This window comes from Ostrinia furnacalis, unplaced genomic scaffold (genome assembly GCF_004193835.3).
Source record: "Ostrinia furnacalis isolate ACB-3 unplaced genomic scaffold, ASM419383v2 OfSCF7521, whole genome shotgun sequence".
Taxonomy (NCBI): Eukaryota; Metazoa; Arthropoda; class Insecta; order Lepidoptera; family Crambidae; genus Ostrinia; species Ostrinia furnacalis.
Window position 1 is genome coordinate 231851 of NW_021137760.1, and position 19628 is coordinate 251478.

At 36.9% G+C, this 19628-nt stretch overlaps 1 protein-coding gene across 1 annotated transcript in view; it reads left to right on the plus strand.

Moving 5' to 3' along the window:
• LOC114364953 (ubiquitin carboxyl-terminal hydrolase 8-like) overlaps positions 1–4955 on the plus strand; it is a 35084-nt gene extending 30129 nt beyond the window's left edge. Inside the window, exons 8-9 of the mRNA XM_028321309.1 lie at positions 25–112; positions 4856–4955. Coding sequence (XP_028177110.1) covers positions 25–106 — 82 coding nt within the window. The 3' untranslated portion in view covers positions 107–112; positions 4856–4955. The remainder of the gene's footprint in view (positions 1–24; positions 113–4855) is intronic.
• The last annotated feature ends 14673 nt before the right edge of the window (positions 4956–19628 follow it).

A 19628-nucleotide genomic window follows, 5' to 3' on the forward strand; every position in this document is an offset into this window, starting at 1 on the left:
ATTATTATTCTTTTTCCTTTCCAGAGTAACACCGATCAACCAGCGCAACGTGGTGTCGTCCGAGGCGTACGTGCTATTCTACGAGCTGGCGCGGAACAGCGCGTAGCGAACGGTACTGGCGCGCGCGCTTGGGGCGGGGGGGCGGCTGTGTCCGTGCTTCGGACGCTAGCCCGGACACTTCGGACGCTGGCCGGACGCGTTAATAAAACTGCCTGCTTGAACGGACAGTTTCGGACACTGTCCGGGAAGTGTCCGGATCCGGACACTTGATTGCAACAGTGGGACACTGCTGTACTGTTCGGATGCTGGTCATTAGAACGGACAGTGATGCTCGGAAACCCTCTGGATTACGGACACTTGATAATAACACCTGGACACTACTGTACCGTTCGGAGTTTCGGACGCTAGACGTTTCAAACGGGCAGCGGTGACAGTGAAGTTCGGATACTGTCCGGTTTACGGACACTTGATCGCTTAAAACCCTTAGCTTAAAATGTCATCCGGATGCTGGACGTTCAAACGGGCAGTTAGTGAATAGTGAAATTCGGACGCTGTCCGGACGTCGGACGCTGTGTCAAATAACATTGCGTAGTTATCAAACAGTTCAATGTGTCAGTGTACTTAATTTTAAATTCGGTTATTCCCATTGAATTCATAAAAAAAAATGTTTTGTGTGATTCATGTTAAAAATTCTGAAAATCTACAGTAATCAGCCAAAGTTTAGCCAAAAACCATAATTTACAGTCACTATTTTCCAGTCTTGGTGTTTCGGACACTTGACTGACAATTTCAAGTTTCGGACACTGTCCGGTGACTATTTACGTCCGCGCATATTTTATGAGCGTCAATAATAGACTTCAAATATCAGTTTTATGTCAGTGGCCGGATGCTCGACAAATAAAATACATAACAAATAAATAAATACATACTTCAAAAGTTTGAAATCAAATAATAACTAACCTTTCACTTCGACAATACAAAGAAATATATTTCATCAAATCAAATACATGAAAATAATATTTCATGGTGGTTAAAATACCAAAATTACCATTGTTCTAGATGCCGGCTTTACGAAATATAATTAAAAAAATGCAGATTATCGATTTGAAATCAAACATTTAATGCAAATAAAATAAAATGTTCGTTTGTTTTAACATAATTTTAAAAAATAACAACCAATCTCTTATTTGCCATGTTTTGTCTTTCTTAATATATCAAAACAAATAATAATTTATTTACTACATACATAGCGCGGACAACTATTTAGTATGTAATATGCCTGTATATTATGTATTGTTGCTAGATCAATTTCGTTTTGTTGAAATAAGTATGTTATACATTCACAAAAAATAAAATATGTAATATAATAGTTAATTCAAACCAATCGTGGCTTTTACAATAGAGGTGATATTATATTATTTATGAAACAAACAACTAATATAATAGGAAATATATTATTTTATTTAAAAATCATGTTTAATAAATAGATTTATTAATTTTGAAAATGCGTTTAAATAATCATTTCTCGATATAAATGTGTTGGTGTGTAGATTTGATTAGTATTTACATTTTTTATGATTTTTTTACGATCTTAGTGATCATATTTCGGTGACAACTCCAAATTAAATTAAAAAATCTTATTAAATTACTATTTAAAAACAAATTAAATCCAAGAAATATTATAAAAATATTAAAAATATGAGAAATTTATCCTAACAATCATCACTTTGCTTTGAAATTTGTTTAAAATAAAAATCCAAGATGGCGGTTATTGAAAAAATGTACAAATTACGGAAGTAAAGTGTAGGAATTCACAGTAAATGTGTTCACGATGTTAAGGATAAATTATTGGTAGATTTAAAAATATTTTGGGGGCACATTGACCTTGAGAGTTATTATGTTCTTTTCAACCCTTACCCATGTGACATGCAATAAATAATTTGAATTTGAGAGTTTTTTAGGTTTATAATTTTCAGACCCGATTTTTCAACTGTTGATATAAATTAGAATAATTGAGGTTTAAGGTTCTAAGTTAGAACACTTTCTGTTTATTGTTCTAATTTAAAAAAAATGTGTCTCGTTATTCTAAGTTATCGTACGCCCGTATTCACAAACATTACTATGAGGTCTCAAAGTGCGCGTGGACGCACAGGCTGACACACGAACCAATCTTACGCCCATTCACAAACGATGCTTGCTTAAGTGAAGCAGCAAATCGATCGCACAGCGTTGAATAGAGTTCCGTGATTGGTTCGTGTGGTCATTCTGTGCGTCCACGCGCACTGTGAGACCTCATAGTAATGTTTGTGAGTACGGGCGTTAGTCGCTTTCCAGTCACTCGAGTGACAAATGTGACAATTTTTCCCAACTGTTCACTTTCTATTCATGCCATTAGGGACAAATATTAACCTTTTTTTCCTAATTGTCACCTCTGTGGCACAAGGGGTGACAAGCTCACAAAGACTGTTACTTCAAGTGTTACATTACAGAGTTTTAAATACCACAATGTGCCCCCAAAAATAAAACCATCATTCAGATGGGATATTGTTATACAAATTAAAATAATTTAAAGAGAACACATGATTCCAGCTCTTGGGCGCATTCTCTACACATGACCTCTATTTGTATGTTTTTAAGTGCGATTATTCTTATTCTGCTATCAGCACAGACAATATTCTGCAAAGTAGCACTTATTGCAATCCAATAAGACTCAATTTATATGATTTGCCACACCCAAGTTGAGGTCAATTACAGAAGGAACTCCAAACTCAATATGGTCTGATAGAATCCATGTATTGTTCTCTCTTTCTAATCCATAAGGAGTGCAAGTGATGCCATTATTTTATGTAGATTCATGCCACTGTAATATTAATCAATACTTATTTAAAATCAGCGTCAAATAGTTCGTGTAACCCAAAGTGGCCAAAAAATTGACAACAAAACCTTATTCCAATGAGGGCTATCGTTTTTATACTTAACAGTTGGCACCCCTGGCGATTGACAGGACCTTACTCTACAGTGGCGCCATCTTGATGAGTGCAAATGCGATAGTCCTCCTACCACTTTAGCGCTCACCAGTTGGCGCCACTGTCTTCGCTACTAGCAAGTGACAGGACCTTACTCTACAGTGGCGCTAACTAGTGAGCGCTAAAACGATAGCCCTCATTGTAACAAAGGCGTGTTGCGAACTTTTTGGCTACTTTGGGTGTCAGGAACTATTTGACGTTCACTGTACAAAACGATAAGATTGTATGACAGTAAAATTTCGAATCAATTTCAAGTCCAAAAGATTTATTTTTGAATGCAGATACAACTCATAGAGAATGTGCCCAAGATATATGAGAATCGTCTAATTTTATAAAAAGCTAGTCTTTAATGCAAATTATGTAATTAACTGCGTTGTGACTGCGCTCAAAACTGCGACAGTCGAGCGTAGATAAAGAAATATAAATTAGATTGCCTTGCGAAACAATAACCTTAATAAAATAAAAGTTACACGCTGAATACTATAGTCTGGTCCGTGAGCACGTAGAATTTTTTCCAATGACCCCAAGCTACGCATCCTTATCGCTCGCGCGTAATTACATTGCTGTCGCGACTGTGCGACTGGCGCCCGCAGTGAGTGTGCGAGCGCGACAGCGCACGAGCGATAAGGATGGGTAGCTTGGGGTCATTGGACAAAATTCTACGTGCTCACAGACCGGGCTTTAATAGTCAAGCTATTCTGAAACGTCAAGTGGCAAAAATTTGCACTAATAACCCAGTGTTGGTAGTAGCGCCCTTCTTTCAATGTCATATCTGGGATACTCAATTTTTTTTTATTTATGAATAGCCCCCGTTAGCCTCTCGTACGTACTAAGCTAAATATGCTTGTGTCACGAGTGAGCTCACCACAATAGTCGAGCGGCGGTGGGATAGGGTTGCCAGGTCCAAAAACACAAAAGCCGGACTTTGTGCTTCATTTGACCGGACATTTTACCCTACTTCACTACCTATCATCATCGGTTGCCCAACGTCCTGATGCGTGCGCTTCATATTATTCTGTGGCTCGACTTTCGCCTGGCGCGGCAGCCAAATAAAAAGCCTAACAAAAGCCGGACAGGCCGGACAAGACCGTAAAAAGTCAAACATGTCCTGACACTTGCAACCCTAGGCGGGGACCGAACCCGCTTTCCTCCGATCACGAGTCGGCCAGTCCGACCCATTCACCGTTCGGCTATCGTGGCCATGTCAATGTTGTTTAAAATGTCATTTCCATACTAAACGTCACTGAACTAGTTTTCAGCACGCTTGTAACTTTTATTTGTCAGGGGGTGATTTCAACAAAAATCCTAAAGGCCTATTCACATTTTACCATACTTTTTATTTTATTTTTACTGTCAAAAATGTAAAAAAAATCATTTTGATAATTTGATTTTAAAATGATAACCGTAAAATCCGACTTATCATGCTATTTAATCTGAAGTGAAATAAATCAAGGTTTTGTTTTTCGTTTCTTTTTTTAGAAGTTCTACGGTTAAAATAATCAAGATATGCACTGCCAGTACCTCTAAAATTTTGTATGAAAAATTAAACAGCGCCCCCTAGGGCGGCTATAATATAGGGGGCGCTGTGATGTGTCTGTGTGTGTGTGTGACGCAACGAAACGAACTCGAAAGTTTTTCGTACTAGAGGTACAGAACTGTTTCTTTTTCGTTTACTCACATTTTTTTGTCTTGTCAATTGTTTTATGTACTGCCAGAACTTGTATTTTCATTGATTATTTTTTTTTTTGTCTTTCCACTATTTTTTTCTTTTTTGTGTTTTATCTTTTGTTTTTAATGTTTCTAATTATTATTTTTCTGTCTTCTTCCAGTGTTGCGCTCCAGCCCTCGAATGGTCGAGTCTAAGTCACTTCGTTAAACTCTCATAGTCTACTTGACATTGTTTTTAAATTCTTGTACAGCCTTCTCAAGGCGAGAGCGAATAGGCNTATCCACGTATAATTGTGTAGTTATGTTTAGTACGTTATTATTATAGTAATAGTTTGCAAACAAATACACGAGAAGGAAGTACTATGACGTAGTATGTAGTTGGGTGGTTGACACTATTATCCAATAATTCCTAAAACCTCTTTAAAACACTTGGATATTCCTAATAATTGAGTTGGCTTTTAATTTGTCAACGTTAAACGAACTATTGAAATACAAATAAATACCTTACTTACCTCCCGGAATCAATTGGTAGTTTAAAAAACGAAAATTTAGTTTTTAATGTTGAGTGTAAGCAACCATCTACTTAACAAATGTTATAATACCCCTTTTTTGTTGTTCACTCATTTTCGCACAATAAAAATTATTTCACAAACGCGTGAGCAGCGTCACTCAAGCGAACGCAGTCGCGCCTCGCATTCGTCCAAGACAGTCTTGATAACGCGTACGTGAGCGGTGTCTATGTGTGCGTGGCTCGAGCGCGCTTAGTATGGAGTTTACCTTCTGTTATATTTTGTGGTAGTTGCCTGCATCCAGCGCCTTCCTGCTATGTATATGATAATTTATTTATTTCTTACTTGTATCTTTCCAGAGTAACACCGATCAACCAGCGCAACGTGGTGTCTTCCGAGGCGTACGTGCTATTCTACGAGCTGGCGCGGAACAGCGCGTAGCGAACGGTACTGGCGCGCGCGCTTGGGGCGGGGGGCCGGCTGTGTCCGTGCTTCGGACGCTAGCCCGGACACTTCGGACGCTGGCCGGACGCGTTAATAAAACTGCCTGCTTGAACGGACAGATTCGGACACTGTCCGGGAAGTGTCCGGATCCGGACACTTGATTGCAACAGTGGGACACTACTGTACTGTTCGGATGCTGGTCATTAGAACGGACAGTGATGCTCGGAAACCCTCTGGATTACGGACACTTGATAATAACACCCTGACACTACTGTACCGTTCGCAGTTTCGGACGCTAGACGTTTCCAGCGGGCAGCGGTGACAGCGGTTTACGGACACTTGATCGCTTAAAAACCTTAGCTTAAAATGTCATCCGGATGCTGGACGTTCAAACGAGCAGTTAGTGAATAGTGAAATTCGGACGCTGTCCGGACGTCGGACACTGCTGTGTCAAATAACATTGCGTAGTTATCAAACAGTTCAATGTGTCAGTGTACTTAATTTTAAATTCGGTTATTCCCACTGAATTTATAATAAAAAAATGTTTTTCGTGATTCATTTTAAAAAATTCTGAAAATCTACAGACATCAGCCAAAGTTTAGCCAATAACCATAATTTACGGTCACTCTTTTCCAGTCTTGGTGTTTCGGACACTAATGACAATCTCAAGTTTCGGACACTGTCCGGTGACTATACATTCGCGTCCGCGCATATTTTATGAGCGTCAATAATAGGCTCCAAATATTAATTTTATGTCAGTGGCCGGATGCTAGATAAATAAAATACATAACAAATAAATAAATACATACTTCAAAAGTTTGAAATCAAAATAATAACTAACCTTTCACTTCGACAATACAAAGAAAATATTTCATCAAATCAAATACATGAAAATAATATTATTTCATTGTGGTTAAAACACATTTCGGCTTTACGAAATGTAATTTAAAAATGCAGTTTATTGATTTGAAATAAAATAAAATGCTTTTTTTACATATTTTAAAAATAATATCCATACTTCTTTTAATATATCAAAACAAATAATAATTTATTTACTACATACATAGCGCAGACAACTATTTATTATGAAATATGCCTGTATATTATGTACCTTTGCTAGATCGATTTCGTTTTGTTGAAATAAATATGTTAATACATTCACAAAAAATAAAATATGTAATAGGTATAATAGTTAATTCAAACCAATTGTGGCTTTTACAATAGAGGTGATATTATATTATTTATGAAACAAACAAACAACTAATATAATAGAAAATATATTATTTTATTTAAAAATCATGTTTAATAAATAGATTTATTAATTTGGAAAATGCGTTTAAATAATCGTTTCTCGTTATAAATGTGTTGGTGTGTATATTTGATTAGTATTTTGATTAGTACATTTTTTATGGTTTTCTTGAGATCCTAGTCATATTTCGGTGAATACTCCAAATTAAATTAAAAAATCTTATTGAATTACTATTTAAAAACAAATTAAATCCAAGAAATATTATAAAAATATTAAAAATATGAGAAATTTATCCTAACAATCATCACTTTGCTTTGAAATTTGTTTAAAATAAAAATCCAAGATGGCGGTTATTGAAAAAATGTACAAATTACGGAAGTAAAGTGTAGGAATTCACAGTAAATGTGTTCACGATGTTAAGGATAAATTATTGGTAGATTTAAAAATATTTTGGGGGCACATTGACATTGGGAATTTTTTAAGTTATATTTTTGAGACCCGATTTTTCAACGGTTGTGATAACTTAGAATAATTGAGGTTTAAGGTTCTAAGTTAGAAAACTTTCTGTTTATTGTTCTAATTTAAAAAAATGTGGCTCATTATTCTAAGTTATCTTACGCCAGTATTCACAAACATTACTATGAGGTCTCAAAGTGCGCGTGGACGCACAGGGTGACACACGAACCAACTTACGCCCATATTAACAAACGATGCTTGCTTAAGTGAAGCAGCAAATCGATCGCACAGCGTTGAATAGAGTTCCGTGATTGGTTCGTGTGGTCACCCTATGCGTCCACGCACATTGTGAGACCTCATAGTAATGTTTTTGAATACGGGCTTTAGTCGCTTTCCAGTCACTCGAGTGACAAATGTGACAATTTTTCCCAACTGTTCACTTTCTATTCATGCCATTAGGGACAAATATTAACCTTTTTTTCCTAATTGTCACCTCTGTGGCACAACGGGTGACAAGCTCACAAAGACTGTTACTTCAAGTGTTACATTACAGAGTTTTAAATACCACAATGTGCCCCCAAAAATAAAACCATCATTCAGATGGGATATTGTTATACAAATTAAAATAATTTAAAGAGAACACATGATTCCAGCTTTTGGGCGCATTCTCTAAACATGACCTCTATGTATGTATTTAAGTGCGGTTTTTCTTTATTCAGTTATCAGCACAGACATAATATTCTTGCTGCGAAGTAGCACTTATTGCAATCCAATAAGACTCAATTTCTATGATTTGCCACACACAAGTTGAGGTGAATTACAGAAGGAACTCCAAACTCAATATGGTCTGATACAATCCATGTATTGTTCTCTCTTTCTAATCCATAAGGAGTGCAAGTGATGCCATTATTTTATGTAGATTCATGCCTGTAATATGGATCAATACTTATTTAAAATCAGCGTCAAATAGTTCGTGTAACCCAAAGTGGCCAAAAAGTTGACAACACAACCTTATATCAATGAGGGTTTTCGCGAATGAAAGATCCGCTAGATGGCGGGACGTGGATGTGGGGTCTGACTGCTGCGTGATTGGTGGATTTTGGCATATCTGTCAATGTCATGTCAAAAATAACCAATCATGCAGCATTTGGACCTCGCGTCTACGTATTACCATCTGGCGGATTTTTCATTCGCGAAAACCCTCATTGTAATAAAGGCGTGTTGCGAACTTTTTGGCTGCTTTGGGTGTCAGGAACTATTTGACGTTCACTGTACAAAACGATTAGATTGTATGACAGTAAAATTTCGATTCAATTTCAAGTACAAAAGAGTTATTTTTGAATGCAGATACAACTCATAGAGAATGTGCCCAAGATATTGAGAATCGTCTAATTTTATAAAAAGCTAGTCTTTAATGCAAATTATGTAATTAATTGCGTTGTGACCGCGCTCAAACGTGCGACAGTCGAGCGTAGATAAAGAAAAATAAATTGGATTGCCTTGCAAAACACTAACCTTAATAAAATAAAAGTTACACGCTGAATACTATAGTCTGGTCTGCGAGCACGGATAATTTTGTCCAATGACCCCAAGCTACCCATCCTTATCGTTCGCGCGTAATTATATTGCTGTCGCGACTGTGCGACGCGCGCCCGCAGTGAGTGTGCGAGCGCGACAGAGCGCGAGCGATAAGGATGGGTAGCTCGGGGTCATTGGACCAAATTCTACGTGCCCACAGACCGGGCTTCAATAGTCAATCAATTCTGAAACGTCAAGTGGCGAAAATTTGCACTAATAACCCAGTGTTGATAGTAGCGCCCTCCTTTCAATGTCATATCTGGGACCTTTCAATTTTTTTTATATTTAAGAATAGCCCCCTTTAGCCCCTCGTGCTAAGCTAAATATGCTTGTATCACGAGTGGGCTCACCACAATAGTCGAGCGGCGGGATTCAAACCCGCGTTTCCCGGATCACGAGTCGGCCAGTCCGACCCCTTCACCGTTCAGCTATCGTGGCTATGTCAATGATGTCCCACTATAGTTTAAAATAACATTTCCATACTAAACGTCACTTTGCACTAGTTTTCAGCACGCTTGTAACTTTTATTTGTCAGGGGGTGATTTCAACAAAAATCCTAAAGGCCTATTCACATTTTACCATACTTTTTTTTTTTTTTTTTACTCACAAAAATGTAAAAAATTCATTTTGATTTGATTTTAAACCGTTAAATCCGACTTATCATGCTACATATTTAATCTGAAGTGAAATAATCAAGGTTTTGTTTTTCGTTTCTTTTTTTAGAAGTTCTACGGTTAAAATAATCAAGATATGCACTGCCAGAACTGTTTCTTTTTCGTTTACTCACATTTTTTTGTCTTTGAATTGTTTTATGTACTGCCAGAACTTTTTTTTTTCATTGATTTTTTTTTTTTTGTCTTTTCAATATTTTTTTCTTTTTTGTTGTTTATCTTTTGTTTTTAATGTTTCTAATTATTATTTTTCTGTCTTCTTCCAGTGTTGCGCTCCAGCCCTCGAATGGTCGAGTATAAGTCACTTCGTTAAACTCTCATAGTCTACTTGACATTGTTTTTAAATTCTTGTTCAGCCTTTTCAAGGCGAGAGTGAATAGGCACTTACATTGCAGATATGTACCATCCTAGACTGCATCTCGCTTAACAACAGGTGCGATTGCAGTCAAATACCTGCCTTGTTATGCATAAAAAAAACAGCATCAATAGCTCGTGACACCCAAAGCAGCCAAAAAGTTCGCAACACGTCTTTATTACAATTGGAATAAGGTTGTCAAATTTTTGGCCACTTTGGGTGTCGCGAAATATTTGACCAATACAGTGAGCACATCACATTTTCGTTGCAATATAGCCCCTATCACAAGTACATAGATGCCACAGTGTTTAGGCTAGGTCTCTTTCAGACTTTGACGTCGACGTGTGGCGTCATAGGAACGTTTGACGATGACGTCACTCGCCACGTTTAGCGTTTGATTGATGTGCTATTGTCTGTATTGAATTTTTTAGGGATGGGCCGAGTTTTAAAACCCTCTACATGTTTAAAAAAAACAACCCTCCTGACGCAGCAGGTAAAAATCCTTTGATTTTCGATCTTATGACAAGAGAATAAGGTTCAATTTATGATAGCAATATACGCCAGAGCCGTTTAAGAGCAACTCGATTAATACTATAAACCTAGGTGTCTTTATTACTCGAATAAATTGGTATTTACCGAGAAAGCATGCTTCATCATCATTTACCATTAGGTATGATTGAGATCAAATGGGGAATAAAATGATCGATTTTATGGCAATATCGATAAACCAAATGTAGAACGATGGCCCATCCCTAGAATTCATTTTAACCTGAAATTAACCAAAATTCAATTCAAAATGTAACCTTTTTTATTTGTCAAGTAGTCTATTAAATCTATAGTACCATGTGAATAGCCCTTTAGCCCTACCGGGATCTTAAGCCTTTGATTTTTGATCTTAACGCAAGGGAATATGGTTTGAAATACGTCAACATTGGTATAGTCTGGTCTGTGAGCACGTAGAATTTTGTCCAATGACCCCAAGCTACCCTACTACGCTCGCGCGTAATTATGTTGCTGTCGCGCTCGCACACTCACTGCGGGCGCCCGTCGCACAGTCGCGACAGCAATATAATTACGCGCGAGCGATAAGGATGGGTAGCTTGGTGTCATTGGACAAAATTCTACGTGCTCACAGACCGGGCTTTAGTTAAGGTCTCGGTGGGGTAACTTAAAAAAACTACTGTTACAAGTGTGTTTTGGCATTTAAGCAATGCTTAGTATTTCATAATATTTTATTTGAGTGAGTTGGTTTATTCGGTTTGACAAGTATACGTTAAAAAAATTGCTAATCGCCCTTAGATTCTAAATCTGTTATCAAATTCGACTTTATCTGTTACAAAATAAGGTTTATAATCATTTAATAGTCATATCAGTTATAATAGTACTGATTCCCGCCAATAGATGGCGTTGCTCAACAAAAATCTCCACAGATTACAGCGAGCACTTGTCAAATCGAAAGTTTAAATTGTAAAAATGGATATGTTCACAGTTGCTTAGAGAGCTAACAAACAGATAGGTAAAATTAAGTGTGGACCGTTTATGGGGGGTTAGGGGAGCCCACAGAATATACGGTAGTTGGCACCATTAATCAATAAATTCCGAAACAAATTATGAAAAAAACAATTGAAAACCTAGATAAGGTTTCAATTAGCCGTTAAATTTGAATTTTACAATCTTTAAAATCAATAAAAAGTTAGTCCATTGACTAATGGTGTTGATATCCCTATTTTGAAAGCTCTTGTGGCGTCATTTTACAACAGTATTAGTAAATCAATGTTTAATGTATATTTCAGTATTTTTACCTTGTACCGTATTTTCCTAGTATTTATTTCTGCACGATGTATTATTGAAAAAACTGTGAACTCGAATTATATCTTATTTTGATATGACAAAGAAATATCTAATAGTATTATTACATTTAAACTGATGACGTCACAACAGCTGTAAAAAAACTATTTATTAACAGAGCCCCCTCGTAAACGTCTTATAAAATAAGGTTGCCTTCTTAGTATTTTATTACCATGTAAATGTATTAGATACCCATATAAATATTAAATTTTGTTGTTAGAACGAGCAATAACGTAGCTTTGTTACTCATATGAAAAATTCTGGGCAAATATTATATTGCCTCGGAAGCGATGTTGAAAATAGGTAAATAAATACAGTTATTTATGTATAACTGTTTTTTTATTTACCCAAAATGAGGATTTTTCAAAGATGGCAACCCTATGATACAATATGGCGGCACGCCAATGTTTGAAAGATTGTATGATCGTTTTGTTTTTGTACATTATTTTATAATTTTATTAATTGTTGATATTATAATTATTATTGTAAATTAATTCTCATTTTCATTATTTTCACAAAGGAATCTTAACTTAACCAAAGAAGTCGCTAAATTGTTGAAAATCACCGTAATTATTATTAAATTATTAATAAATAATATTAAATTAATTTATTATTATTGTAATTGTATTTTATAATAATGAACCGGGACTGGCGTCCTTGTAATATTTATGTATAGATACGTAACAGATTTCTATTATAGAAATATATATTTAAATGAGTAATTATTTAAAAAGTTGTTTTATTTATTGATAAAGTACTAGCGGCCGCCCGCGACTTCGTACGCGTGGATCCCGTTTTACCGCCTTCCCGCTTTTCTGTTGAAATTTTTCCTGAATTCCTCTATAAACCTCACGGAGCCCGAGACCTTTCCAACGAATGCAAAACCGTGGAAATCGGTTCGTGCGTTCTGGAGTTATAGCGTCAGGGAGGAAAACCCGACTTATTTTTATATAGTAGATGTATATCCTGATTCCCTCTATATTTTCCCTTCTAGCCCTCCTCTAGGGGCAAAAAGATCTCATATTAATTCACCCTAGGTTACTCCCAACTAGGGATTGCAATCCGGTATCATTTTCAATCCGGCCGGATTTCACCGGATTGACGCTAATCCGGCCGGATCCGTCCGGATCCGGCCGGATTGCAAAGTTACTTGGTCTAGTATTTAGTGATTTTCAGTTTTGATTATAGTACATAAAAAGAAAAATAAAATACGTATTTATAGAAAATAAAGTCACTTTTATTTATATTTTTCGGTATTAATTGTAATTTTTGGTAAGTACGTACTATTTGTACTAGTAAAATTATGAAAATTCTAAATAATAAAGTTAGTAATCAGTCTGACTCTCACTTATTGCTGTATGTAAGTAGGTATCTGAAAGTACTTAAGTAATAATACTATTAAACTCTTATTAATAAATTTACACAGACTTAAATCAATAAAACAGTTTTTAAATTTGTACTTATAAATTTAACTTCAGTTCTTTTTAAGAAATAATCTGACTCCTAAGCTTAGATTAATAAAACTGGATAGTCTTCATACAAACGCTTCGTCAAGAGTGAGGCAAAAATCTTATGTCATTAGTGTCAATTTTGTTGGGGAGTGTAGACAGTGAAGGCGATTTTCCCGAAAGTAGGGAAAATTTTAATACGTTTTTAATTATTTTATAACTAACAAAAACAAAACGCATCATGTACTTACTTATTTATTGAATTCAAAGTACCTACCTAATTACAATAAGATAAATCGACTGAAAAGTCTCGATTTCATAAAAAAGGANGTTTTTTTTACCCTACCAGCGTTTCAAGACATAAATTTGTCAAGTGCATGAATACATGGATCGGTGTGTGTCTTATTGCTATGAGTAAGTACGGTTCCTTGGGATCGGTATGAGTGCACCACATACAGGGACCATGGTTTTAACTCTTAAGAGTACATCGCAGGATATGTATTAAAAACAATGCTACTTTATACTTCTTCTACTGCTACTTTATTCTAATTAATTATTTGCTACTTGTGCTGTTAATTACAATTCTCAATCCGTAAATAATATCTTCATTCTACCGTGTTCGTACTACTGTTCTCGTAAAATCATCGTAAGCGATTGTTGTAATCGGATTACATGAACATCACTCGACCATGTATGTCCATTTGGACATATCGGAATGGCACGCTTTGACGATCAACTTGCTGTATCTACTCTAATCCATATCTGTGAGCGATTACGAAGTTTTAGCTGTCACAGATGTATTGTCTGGTATAGTTCCAAAATACTGGACTGTCCTATCGATGACATTGACAGTGGGGCGCCACCGTCAATACCGGATCGCTGGTTCCGATTTTTGCCATGTTGAAAACCATATAGTTAAACGATGGTAGCGCCCCCCTGTCATTGAGTTTGGTGGGACAGTTCAGCGTGGGTCATCTATATTTATTTCTCTCTCTCCCTCTCTGTCTCACACGAACTCAATTAGGGTGACAAACAAGCAATCGAAAATGACTTTTGTTCCCTTTCAACTCCAGGGTCCAGCTCATTGCTAATCACGTTTGCCCTTCATAAAAGGGAGGGTGGGGGGGAGGTCCGTGGAAGAAGTTTTAATTGTGATTATAGCTCCCTAGTGCCAATAGTTTCCAAGCAAAACCTCGGACAGACAGACATATCGAAACTATAAGGGTTCCTTGTCAGAACTACGGAACCCTAAAATGTTCGAAAAAAATGTCCTCTACGTTATTAGATTGTGTGGACACTTCATGTAGGGTAAGAATTACGTATTAAGATTATTGGGCTAATGGCCGTTTAATACACGCTTTAGATGTTTTATATTTTAATTTGATTTGAAAGAAAGTTTCTATAAATAAGTCCCTGAGCACACTTGACTTTCTCTTTCTAATATCGAGAATTCTGAATAAACCCAGTCAACTTGAGAATACAATTTCACATGGGGTCATGACTCACATGAGAGAATATAAAGGTGCGTACGGATTGCGAGTACCCTGGTACGCGTACCTACTCAGTTTACGCGTATCTGGAACGCCTAGTCCATTTATATAAAAGTAACCTTTTCATTAGTGTAACCTAAAAGTAACCAATGCAGTTCAAAAATCACCTAAAAGGTTACGAAAGTAACCTTCTAGGTGATTTTTCCCAGCTACAAAATTATGGCTCCGTACCTAAAAGGTGCTAAGCTCTATAAGGCCTGCTTTCCACCAAAGCGGAGTGGAAAGATGCGTTTGAATAACCAATCTTAAAGGTAACCGTTATTGGTTCATCTCCTCTCCGGTCTGTTTTGGTGGAAACCGGGCCTTACGCCCGTATTCACAAACATTACTATGAGGTCTCACAGTGCGCGTGGACTCACACGAACCGATCACAGAGCTCTATTCAACGCTGTGCCACAGAATAAGAAATAGTACCAAGGTATGTGCGTTCGATTGGGATCGCTTGGGAGCCTACGGGTGACGACGACGAGCTATTGGACGTGGAGAGGGTCATTAATTTTACACATATTTTCTACTTTGCCGAACATTTGTACGAGAATGGTTTGTTCAAAACATATGAATTTGGTCTTATTTAATGCAGGATTAAATTTTAATGCCCTTCAATCGTCAGGAAGACCACTTTTCGATAGGGTAAGTCCTTTACGCGGTATAACCGGGAAACCGAAAAAGCGCCCCTTTCGGGGGCCCCCACCACTTAAGCACAACTCCGTCGAAGTCGAAAACCTAGGAGAGTCTTTATGGGCAACTAATGAAGCCATTAAAGCACTAAAATCTTTAGTAGGAATTATTTCCGATTTAATTCATTTTTGTGTTTAATTCTACTGGCCTAATAAGCAAGCATCGTTTGTGAATACGGGCGTTAGTTTCTCCGTTGTTAGCAAGATGTGTACCTCATCATAAACAGTCGAGCAGTCTGATGAAAACACTTTATAAGGCCCTGAAAACCGAATTATTTGTCAGTTTCCTGTTAATCGGTTAAGTATTAGTAGCTTTGGAATCATTATTCAATTAAATTAAGAAAAGTGAATCCTACTATGGGAGAGACAAGTCAGACAAGAGTAAATTGCTCTTTGACACATAAAAGTAAATGTGGTGTGTGTTAACTTAGTGATACCTAACCTAATGTACCTACATCATTCCAACGATAGTTTTCTTTAGTTAGTTGAACCTACATTACCTATTATGTATGTAATTTCACAAAACAATGTTGAATTCGCATTCTTAGTAAAGTTGAACAAAGCATTTTGCTTACTCGAGTCTACATTTGAGCAGTTATTTATTTAAAATAACATCTCTTCCCTGTCTTGTCGTATAACAAAAATAGATTTATTAATAAACTTCGCGCATTATGAATGAAATTCAACAATGACAAGCTTAGTTCAGTTTCCTTTCATCTCAACGTCNACATAGGATACATTTTATCCCGTTCGAAATAAAAAAAAGTCTGCTTATTTATTGCCATTAAGGCGGAACAAAGTTTGCCGGGTCAGCTAGTAAATAAATAAATAAATAAAATAAATAAAGCCTGCTTTCCACCAAAGCTGAGTGGAAGATGCGTTTGAATAACCAATCTTAAAGGTATCCATTATTTGTTCATGTCTCCTCCTCCGGTCTGTTTTGGTGGAAACTGGGTCTTGCGTCCATCTTCACAAACATTACTATGAGGTCTCACAGTGCGCGTGGACGCACACGGTGACACACGAACCGATCACAGAGCTCTATTCAATGTTGTGCCACAGAATAAGAAATCCCATCAAAAACAATACTTGTCAAAAAAACCAAGTCTCGCAACTCAGTTGTTATACAGTAAAAAGTTGTGAGATCCATGTAATACCAAGTCCAGGCCATGAGGCCAGGAAATCTTTAACGTTTTACATAAATATATTGACTTGGCCATCGCATGAAAACACGTGTAAATTAAATTATTTAGTGCGATGGCCAAGTCAATAATTTTATGTAAAACGTTAAAGATTTCCTGGCCTGGACTTGGTATTACATAGATCTCACAACTTTTTACCGTAGAACAACTGAGTTTCGAGACTTGGTTTTTTTGACAAGTATTGTTTTTGATGGGATCTCATTTCTTTTTGTATTTTGTAGACAGCAGTTATGTATCTAGAAAACTGGACCGAAATTGAAAAATTTTACTCGACTTGGCGGTTGCACTACCGTGCCCCCAAATATTTTAATTTTCCTTGATTCATACATTAAACACTACTTATATTCCAAATTTGAAGCTTCTAGGTCTGCTAGAAGTGCATTTAGAATTTTGATGATCGGTGAGTCAGTCAGTGAGTGACAAAATTAAGAAACTATGACCCGTTATAATTCTTAAACTACTGGTTCAAATTTAATGAAATTTGAAATATACCGTGTCTTTGCAATGCCTGCATAGCTAATGAAAATTCAGCCTTCTAGTTTTATCCACAACGAATAAGTTACAAGCGGTCGAATGAATTGCTTCAAGAAAAGGATGGTACTACGGCCGTGCCGCTTTTTTGTTCGACTTGGTGGGGGCACTGCCGTGCTCCCAGATAGTACCAGGTATGTGCGTTCGATTTGCTGCTTCACATAAGCAAGCATCGTGAATAAGGGCGTTAGTTTCTCCGTTGTTAGCAAGATGTGTACCTCATCATAAACAGTCGAGCAGTCTGATGAAAACACTTTATAAGGCCCTGAAAACCGAATTATTTGTCAGTTTGCTGTTAATCGGTTAAGTATTAGTAGCTTTGGAATAATTATTCAATTAAATTGAAAAATGTGAATCCTACTATGGGAGAGACAAGTCAGACAAGAGTAAATTGCTCTTTGACACATAAAAGTAAATGTGGTGGTGTTATACCTAACCTAATGTACTTACCTACCTATCTACATCATTTCAAACAATAGTTTTCTTTAGTTGAACCTACATTACCTATTTTGTATGTAGTTTCACAAAACAATGTTGAATTCGCATTCTTAGTAAAGTTGAACAAAGCATTTTGCTTACTCGAGTCTACATTTGAGCAGTTATTTAAAATAACATCTCTTCCCTGTCTTGTCGTATAACAAAAATAGATTTATTAATAAACTTCGCGCATTATGAATGAAATTCAACAATGACAAGCTTAGTTCAGTTTCCTTTCATCTCAACGTCTAAGTACGTCTGCTCATATCACTATGAACGAAACAAGGCGCAGGCACCTCCTCCCCTAAAGGCTTCCGCACGAGGAGAACCTGAAATTCGTCACAAGTTGGTAACCTACGCAAACCTTGACGTAATACAATGCAGTCTATGCGTATCCACTAGCCTCACACTAGCTCAATTTGTGAATGCAACGCAGTGCTGAAATCAATAGTTCTCTTTGACGTACGGTACCCCGTCTGATCATTTGAATTTACCGCGTGTGACGTCAGCGGCCCCCTCTGACGTCACACACCTAGTCGCATGACAGAGATTAGTCTACACATCCCTCTCTAACACACTAATAATGAATGAGCGCGAGCGAGACACGAATAGCCGTGTAAAGGTTGTGAATTGACTACTTTTTTCACGACTGAGCGATGTTCAATTGAATCCCCTACGCATTGATAACAGAAACACTGATAAGAGCCAGCGATGTACGGCGCGGCCGATTAGATAATAATTAGAAAAGTGTTTACTATTCACATTAGCAGTTTCGTGAGTTAAAATGTTTGTTTAGTGTTATTCCGATATTTAAATTATACGAGTTTGTTAATGGAACCTTGGAGCGTCCACATTAACGTCCCCATCGCAATGACGTGAGCGACGGTAGCGCCGCGCGGCGGACGACGCGAACTAACAACAGTAGACAAAAAAATTCGGACAGGCTGTGTCTCGGGTGGATTTTCACTCGATTTTCACAAAAATGGATAACGAAATCAAGCCGATGCACAAAAGCAAACATTTCCCGATAGACCAGCTCGTGTGCGTCGGTAACTATGAGCTGGAGAAAACAATTGGGACTGGAAATTTCGCAGTTGTAAAACTAGCTACACATGTCATAACTAAAACTAAGGTGCGTACAAAAGGTCTTGGCGGTGTAATTCAGTGGTTTCAGTGTTGTATTTGTGTGTTTTTCTGTTTATGAAGTGTGTGCGGACGACAGTGATGCCTAAAGTGTTATATTATGTGTACTTTTGTGTTGGTGACCATTGGTTTTTTCCACTCTTCGCTTGCATACATCAGTAAGGTTGGCCCAAACATTACTCCAAAACTCGTTTCAGTGATGGATAAGGGGGCGAAACGTGTTGGTTTGTAAAAAAATAACATTAATACAACCAGTTTAGGTTGTACTTTGTTTACTCTTCCGCGCGTTGTAATACATGTCACTGACAACCGTATGGTTAACATCTTATAATCGTATAGGAAAAGTGTAGAATTTTGTGTGTAAAGTTTTTATTTATTTTTTTCTCTTGCGCCGCCATAGTTCAGTGTGACCTCCAAATTGTTTTTGTCACAATTATTGTCAATTGCCTGGTCCATTGAATGTCCCTACCCAATTATAAGAGACACATCTTATTGGATATCATTGCTTTAGGAGCTTAGTTATTATCTTACATCTGCACACTGTTCAGTCCAGTCATTTAGTCAAGTTTCAACTTTAATTAATTTCCCGCACTAAAACAATTGACTGTGAAGGATTTCATTCTTGATAACTATATATATAAAAATGAAACCCGTTTTCCGTTGTCACGACATAACAGGAAAACGGCTTGACCGATTTGGCTGATTTTTTTTTTGTAGTTTTCTAATACTCTGTACAAGGTTTTTACGGAAAAAAATATAAAGAAAATCTCTACGCTAAGGCGGTACGAAGTTCGCC